Source organism: Ctenocephalides felis, unplaced genomic scaffold, assembly GCF_003426905.1.
Source record: "Ctenocephalides felis isolate EL2017-DRISC unplaced genomic scaffold, ASM342690v1 CF-g0.4_SCAFFOLD_02759, whole genome shotgun sequence".
Classification (NCBI taxonomy): domain Eukaryota; kingdom Metazoa; phylum Arthropoda; class Insecta; order Siphonaptera; family Pulicidae; genus Ctenocephalides; species Ctenocephalides felis.
In genome coordinates this window covers 8615-17776 of record NW_020538913.1, presented here as the reverse complement: position 1 = coordinate 17776, position 9162 = coordinate 8615, and the positions used below count along the sequence as shown (strand labels likewise).

At 27.9% G+C, this 9162-nt stretch overlaps 1 protein-coding gene across 1 annotated transcript; it reads right to left on the bottom strand.

Moving 5' to 3' along the window:
* Window positions 1–6286: 6286 nt before the first annotated feature.
* Window positions 6287–8442, bottom strand: LOC113381268 (the record flags this gene model as incomplete). Its single annotated transcript, XM_026620229.1, has 2 exons — window positions 8047–8442; window positions 6287–6492 (listed from the first exon to the last, which is right to left on the bottom strand). Coding segments are annotated over exons 1-2 (532 nt in total), but the record flags the coding sequence as incomplete, so codon positions are not given.
* Between the last annotated feature and the right edge of the window lie 720 nt (window positions 8443–9162).

Here is a 9162-nt window from a genome sequence, read left to right as displayed (position 1 = left end):
TAAAAATAATTCCCCGACTCTGTGCAAGGTTATCATTATCAATAGATGCACTTGATTTCATATCTAATTTCAAGTGGGGAAAAGTGGTTTACCCAGATTTGTCATAATATGAGAGGTAATAGTGTATTCTAATGGTGTATTTTATTCGGTTTATTTTTTAAGTGGGAATGTGCGAGTAAACAGAAAAAACCGCGTGATGACGCAACAAGAAATTATTCTGGTTGTATAGGTCGCGGTATAAATATTATGGCTATGTGAATTGTTTACTTTGGGAATAGACGAAGCACTAATGCACATTTTTTACTCAATGTAGATCAAAGATTTTTTCTTAATTTTCTTAGTTTTTTTTTGACTAATTGTTTTTGGCACGTATTTTTATTTGCAACACATCGCGTGATTGAAGTTCATTAAAATTTGGATAAGTAAAATAATAATGTTTAGAATAAAGTAACTTCCCGTTGGGTAAGATATAGTGATCGCATAAAATCGAAAATATTTTTTTTTGCATATCTTTAGTACGTTTCAAAGGTTTCTGAACATTTTGGCAAACCTTAGAAAATGCATGCACGTGTGTGGGGTGTGTATACATGCATGTGTGTTGTATGTATGTATGTGCGGATACAATCCTTCGCTGACGCTTTCGACAGCACGGATCAACCAATTTGAACGATTAAAAAAAACACTTGATTCTAATTGATGGGGAGACGTGCTAAGTAGTGTTTTGCAAAGGCAGGTCCAGTCGTTTTGAAGATACGGCAAAATTGGCAATTTAGTTTTTGAGAGAACAGAGCGTTCGATTTGAATTATTCAGAAAATATTTCACTTATATTGATGAAATTAATTAAGACCTTAAGACACGATACCATGCAGCGCTTGTTTATAGGTATGATTAAAAACATAATCATTTATCAAAAATATGAGAAAATTTAAGTGATATTTGTTTATTCTAATTTCTTTATTCATTTAATATAGTTTCTACGTTTAAATAAAACGAGGAATTAATATTATACATTAAATATGAACAGTATTTTTTTAAAATAAAAGAAATTTGTTTTGCAATGAAGTACACTCTTTACAAAATATATATTTATCTATAAATAATAATTAACTAGTGAGGTGCATGGCATCATGCCTCAAGACAAATTGCTGGAACTTTCCGTACGATAATTTAAAATCTTGGTACGAAACCCAAAAAAACTTACACAAAATGTGTACACATTATTAAAATCTCTATAAAATATCTGATAATTTGATGTACATAAGTCCAATAAACATTTTTGACCGCCAAATGACAGTTTTAACTAGTTTTTATTGAGAGTCCATAACCGCTAGACCTGCCTTCCCAAAAATTGAATCATTTCTTCATCTTGTCAGTACAAGTAAAATGTTTTTTGAATTATTAAAATCGGACCAGTTCCGTTCTCTTAAAAACTGAGTTACCGTTTTTGGCACATTTTGTCCCGTATCTTCGGAAAGACTAGAACTGCCTTCGCCAAAAACTAATCAGCACGTCTCCCTATCAATACAAATCGAATGTTTTTTGAATTATTCAAATCGGTTGATCGGTGTTCCCGAAATCGTCGACAAAAATTTGTTTCCGCACACACACATAAACACATTCACATACGCACATACACACACACACACACGCATACATCCATTTTTTTCTAAGGTATGCCAAATTATTCAAAAACCTTTGAAATATAAAGATATATAAAAATTTTCATTTTAGATTTTTTTGCAATTACTTATTTAAATAATTTTAATAGTTAATTACTAACGTTCACACTAATTTTATCGAATTAAACGACCAAAAGCTAAGTTTAATTCACAGATCGTTTTTGGAATATTTAGAAAAACATTCAACTTATAGCTTTAGAAAAAGTTAAAGGATCAAGAGTCATGTGAAATTTTTATAAACTAGAAATCAAACTTAAATTATACTCTTGCGTTGTTATTAGAATTTTGGTTAATAACTTTATCAGTTTAGGCCAGATCTATATTTTTTAAACCAAATTTTGGATTTAGACGCAGTCAGCATATCTTCTCTACTACATAAAATCAAGAGTTTATCACTAGCAATTTTTGCTATATCAGCTTTTAAAACATGTTTAATAAGTTGCATGAAAAAATATAGTGAATTATCTTTGCTAAAACCAAAGTTACTACTTCAGAACACTTATAAAGAGCAGTGAATTGGGACAAGACAAGTTATGGTACAATTCCAATGCACATAATAAATAATGGTTCAGTTTTTTCTTTCGACTCTATTCAACAGACATATAAAAATGAGTTATAAAATGCTTACCAGCGCACTACTATTTTTTACGACCCAAGATTTATGCGTATATTGTTTACCATGATCTAGCACAATAGTACAACTATACGTAATAATTAAAAATAACATTGATTAAAAATCTTTGTCAATTAAAAATAATTATATTTACTGAGAAGTAAATATATTATATTAAATATCATTAAGTATTTTATATTATCTAATGAAGTTATTATAAATGTTTATATGCAGAAGTATAATGTGCAGAAGTATCATTCGACTATATTTTATTTTGATATTTTTTTCTTTATTAATAATTGTGCCATCACGAAATATCAGCAATTTTTTCGGAAGAACTTATTGTTAGAATATTTAAATTGGATGCCAATCCATTAATTGGGCGTCCGTGCATGATAGAGTTTTGAAAAATTTAAACAAAATAATATGTACATTGTTTGCTGTCTTGCATTCTGAATATAACTAAAGATAATTCTGAAGATGTGATGATCTTCTTGAAATTCTATATGATACTAAAACAGCACGATTTGTAAATAAAATATATATTATGCCTTCTTGCATTTTGGATATATCTATATCTTTTGGATTTAAACTAAAATAATCTTGAAATAAGTGTCGTTGCAGAAAATTAGGTGCCACATTTATTAGTAGAGTGCAGTAAACGGAGAGGAAAAAAGGGTATAACTTCTGAATTTTTTTACTGTGCTCCGAATTGAATGAAATTCTCAAGTTCAAAAGTAAAAACAATTCGGGTTGCGCCATCATCCCCCGGGGGGATGACACCCCTTCTCAATTGTGTAATTACATTTTTTCAAAATAACGTCGGAAATCGATAGAAGAACTAATTATAAGAAAAAAATGTCTTTTATAGTTTTTCAAAAAAACTAATACTTTTCAAGTTACTGGCCACTAAAGATTCATATATTTTTGGCGTTTTTCTTCGTTTTTTTGCAAAATCTCCTAAAATATACATTTTAACGAAAATCATGTAATGAACAAAATAATGTCAATAAAAATCTTAATAAATCGGTGTTACATAAAGTGTTCTAGGAAAAATATTAAGCAAGATTTGAAAGAGTAAAGTTGCTTTTTATTTCGTTCAAAAATTAATTGTTGTATTTAAAGCCATCTAGTGTCGAGGTTTTACATTTTATGCATTTCGGTGAAATTGGGTTTTACAGGGCTCAACATAAGCTTTAAAATGAGTGCTGTTACAAGTTTTTTGCGTGTAAAATGAGTGAGCTATCATGCAAATAAGAAGCATTTCGTTATTTTGAAAAAATACAATTACAAAATGGAGAAGGGGTGTCATCCCCCCGGGGAGTGATGGCGCAACCCGAATTGTTTTCACTTTTGAACTTGAGGGTAAGATGAACCTAATTCCAAAATTTCATTCGATTCGGAGCACAGTAAAAAATTCAGACCTAAAACGCTCCGTTTACTGCACTAGTAGGGGAGACTGGGTAAGGTTGTGCCAGGTTACGGTTGGGACAGTGTCATAACAGCTAAACTATACTAATTTTGAGATAGGGTCCAAAGGGAGAAAGATAAAGTATGTTTGTTCGAACAAGTTTAAATTATTGCATTAAGTCAGCGCTCTACATTAAAATAATCTGTACACCGAATTGCTTTTAAAGAATCAAAAGTAAGTGTTTTGTGGACTCGCTCTTTTCTTGTTTAATTTTATTCTATGACTAATGGTACTTAAGCGTCCTACGGGAACTACGGGAAGTTCCAGCAATTTGCCTTAAGACACGATGCCATGCACCGCTAGTTTCAGTTCACTTTTCTACTAGCTAACTAGCAAATTAACAAAATTATTTCTGATAAGAAAAGTGGCACCACCGTATCCCGTCTCCCAAAATGCAATGATCATAATTTAATAAAAATTTACATGATGAGTGCATAATCAAGAAAAAGATTTATAGTGTATAGAATATTAGAATTTTTTACAAAAAGTAGACCGAAGTAAACTTACTTGTAGTATGCAAAAAAAAAGTTTATACCAAAAGTATTAGGAAGTGGTCTCTATTTATTATTTCCTGACCCAGGCTTATTTGAATTTTTAATTCTAATTAAAATTGTACTATAAAAAACTTGAATGATTTGAAAATGAATTCTGAGAATATTTCAATTGAAGGCTTTCTTTTACTAGGTTTCTTAAAATAAACCAATATTATTTGTAAGTATGATATAATGGACTAAAAATTTGATACCCATTCTCAAGAATGTGTGTTCCTAGAATACACTTTGTCGATTCAAATCCCCAAATATAATCAGAAACCATTCGTGGAAGCGTTATCAAATAATAATTTCAAGATCAAAACAAAGGCATTATTGTTTATGGGAACCATAATAATAATATTTATTGTCACTGTTAATTTATATTACAGGACAACTTTATTATGTTTAATATATCCGGCGAATACAGTTCTTTACATATAGTGATTTTGAACGATCTCATTCATCTAGCAGAAAGATTATTTAAAGTTCGAATTAAAAATTATAAATGAAATTTTAGAAAAAATATATTTTTGGTATGTAAGTAACAGAAATCAGAACTTAACGAGTCCTAAAAGTAGTGCCTGACTTCTTTTGACGACGCTTTATAGAAAGCAACCCAAACGGTTGCCCTATCTCTATGTGATGAACTTTTTTTGAATAATTTTTCTGATAACGTTGATTTTTTTATCGATGCAGCAACGCCGGGTAAGAGCAATTTTTAGTTGGAAACATATTGCTATCTGTATTTCCAAGTGAAAATCGATGTCATTACTGCTTGACATCAGGCAGTCAGAGCTGAAGACCAGTATATTGAATCTGGATGTTCGATAAATCAAGAAAATATATGAGACATACGTTGCAAACTATAAGATATGTTCAAAGACACATCTTCCGACCGTGAAATATTCCCTGATAGTTATTATTATTAATTTGCAGATTTATGCATTTTATTATGCGTTTTATTATGCATAATAAACTAAAATTTACTTACATAATTACATAAAAATTAAATATTATAAATAGAACGGGAGATCTGCTCTGCTTACTATATAGTAAGAATAGAAAAGAATATTCAAGAATTTTATAATAGTCTTGAAATGTAAGCACAAGGTGCAAAAAATTAAGAAAAATCTTAATGAAGATTTAGTAAATTTGAAGTAATCACTAGCAAATTATGACGGTGAATTAAATTTATTTTACAATCTTTAATCAAAAACAAGTATGTATTAATAATTTAACCGAAAGTCTACATGGTAAAATATTTTAATTTCGATTAAAATTTGATTTGCATCAATATGCTTTAACATATAGTTTTAACCTTTATGATACCAAAAACGACAAAAACAAAAAGTGAATACAATGCTGGGCATCGCTGGAGCAATAAGAATCAAAATTTACAATTTTGTAATTGTTTATTGAATAAATGAGTTGAAAAGTATTATCTCTAGGTATTTAATAAACATTAAAAGATTTGTTAAAAAATCTTTAAATAAATCAGTGAATGTATCAAATGTAAACCTTTTCTAAAATGAATATTAAATGAATATTGAAGAACATTTGATAGCTTTTGATGAAAGCACTTGGATGAATATGAAATTTCTCAAAAAAGTAATAAGAAGAAATCTCATATTCATCCAAGTGTGTCTATCAAAAAATATATTAAGTGTTATTCAATATTTATTTGGTATTCACTTTAGAAAAGATTTACATTACTTTATATTTAACTTAAGTTAATATAAAGAAAAAAATATTAAATTAATTAGCACCTGGAAGCATCTAATAAATAAGAGTAGTTCGAGCAATAAGAGAGTTGTTAAATGTAATTTAATATAAATTAAATATTCATAGTTGAAGCTTCCATGCATTTGATGAAAATCAAAGTAAAATACCACATTAGTTCTAATCAATAATAAAATAATATTTAACCGTTACTCTTGAAAACTGATGGTTTCATCATTTAAAACAATTACTTAATAAAGATAAATTTACCTTTGACGTTTTTTTCCCTCATTATTATGCATTCTTTTCTAGATTTTTTCTGTAAATTGTGACATTTAAGAAATCGTTCATACCAAGCTCTGCTAGCATTGAAGTTATAACTCTGAAGATAAACAGAAACATTTCCTATTTTTCGCTCATTATTTTTTGCAAGATCTTCAACAATTTCTAAAGCCTTTGATCTAATGGTCGAATACCTAGAAGATAAATAGAAAATCAGTAAAAACTGTGAGTTGCAAATAGACCCTAGTATATAAAAAAATAAATTTCTGTCTGAATTTTAAAAATTATATATGTATATATAAATCAAAATCTGAACTTAAGCCACCTATAAAGAAAACTATATATATATATATATATATATATATATATATATATATATATATTGAAATGAATAAAACAGCCAATGCGTCGAATGTAAAGAATTTATTTTAATTTTTTATACGTTTCTAGACTAGATGTGTCTCATCATTCAGCTAAAAGAAGCTTTTTTAGCTGAAGCTCTTTTAGCTGAATGATGAGACACATCTAGTCTCAAAACGTATAAAAAATTAAAATAAATTCTTTACATTCGACATATTGGCTGTTTTATTCATTTCAATATGTTTCAACGTCGAACAAAAGATCCTCAAGATATAGATATATATATATATATATATATATATATATACATATTTTATTTATTTATACGGAACTTTCAAATTTAGATTTTGATTCAAAACTCTGGTCTATTAAAAATTATTGATTTATAAAGTATCATATTGATCGATAGGTCAGGAATAAATAAATTGACTATGTTCTTATGACTTATTTTATTTGCAGTTTGTAAAATGATTAAATATATATTAAAGTAAAATTACACCAACAGTCACTGTAAATTTTCAATAATACTTTTCTATAAGACAACATGATGCACAGAAATGAACACTAATTTATATAATTCATCCCAATCAGCATTCTGTACTACAAAGATTATTAAAATATACATTCAAAGAAGATATTTTTAAGAAATTGAATTAGCTTTATAATTTTTGGAATAATGGCTTCTCACAATAAACATGATGCTTAAAAGTTTTGTTATATCAACTCAAATAATAAAACATAAGGTGTTCACAAATTATTGTTGAACTATCGAAAAGGCTTACAACTGGGTAACATATTGAAATTTACATTTATCATCATAATTAATTAATGCTTTTCTTGTATTAACAGATTAATAAAACATAAATCGAATATATTAGTGAAGAAGTAATTTGAAAAACTATTGCACAATATTTGTTTGAAAAACCTCTTACAATAACCCATCGCTTTACATAGATTTGATAATTTTGCTTCGAATAAACTTTATTGAATGTTATTCGAACAAATTTATACCAAGACAAAATCAATATATATATATATATATATATATATATATATATATATTAATTTATCAGTTTAATGTTATGTTTATAGATTGAAATGACTTATAGTCAACTCTGTTAATGTATATACAGTATATACTATTATGTATACTAATATTTTTTTCTAATAATAAAGCAAATCTTGGCCAAATACCCTTCAGGAACTAATTCCTGGTTATAAAGAAAAATGTACAAGAATTTTAAATAAGGGTTTTGGTTGCAAAAAGGTCAATGAATACCAATCTCGATTATACTTGAATGGAGGAACCCATCGAGACTTAAAATTAGAATTTAAGTTAACTACTTAATTAGAATTTAAGTTAACTCTTTGCATTTGTTATAACTTACTCTAGTTCAACATCATTTTTATTCTTAGTAATCCATTCCATCAAAATGCTTTCCATCTGATTTATAATAGGTTCTAGAGATAATTTAACTACTTTAACATTTTCAGGACCTACAGCCATCATTTTCGTTTTAATATCATCGCTCTTGGATTTTATTTCTCGTACAATGGCTGGTTCGGTTTTACACATATTAGCTGTTTGTGCAACATTTTCACCTTTGTCCAAATTATTTATTATTTTTAACGTCGTTGCCAGATTTGGTGTTGTTTTCAGTGGTTTGCATATAGTTTTGCTTGATAAAGCAGCCAGTGGTGGTAGTTCGTGCATTTTTGTTCTGTAAAAATAAAAGTATACTACAAAAGGATATTTTAAAAAATTTGAGGAACTACTAAATGATTCTATCAATGTTAATAGTAACACATGTACAGATATAAGGTTACCGATATCACACAACTATAAGAAAAAAAAATTGAATTTTCACCGTGAATACCTACAATAAATAATTAATTTTTAATGGTGAGTGTTAATTAAAAAAATGGTCTCAAAAATTAAAATTAAAAAAAAGTGAATTCATTAAAGTTTCGAATACATAATTAAAAATGTGTATAAAAGTGTATATTTTTTTTTTGTTCCTTTTTTTATAGTTTCTGAAGAAAATCTCATATTCCAGGAATTTAGATATATTTATAGATTATAGCAGAAAAGTGAAAAATTTTCGTCCACGTTTTAGCCCGCAATTCTCAATAAATTTTGAAAATTCAAAAACCGTTCGATAGATATTAGTTGGAAATCGACCTGATTAGTTATTGGAAAAGATCGGCCGGGTAATAAAGTATAAAAAAAAAATTGACAATTTTTATGAATTTTTTTTGACGATAGATACCATAGTCTTATAGATCATACTAAAATATTACGGTCCAAAGAAAAATCGTTTAATTTTAAAAATTCTTCAAAGTTTGCAAAAATTGGTATCGTTTTTTGGCATTTGTCAAATTTAGACCTTTGCTCAAAAACGCCTGAACCGATTTCAAAAATTTAAAAGCCATTTGATGAAACTCAATGAGGACTGTCGTTTGTCAGTTTTGAGCGACGATATGCCAAGCCGTTTCTTTGTAAT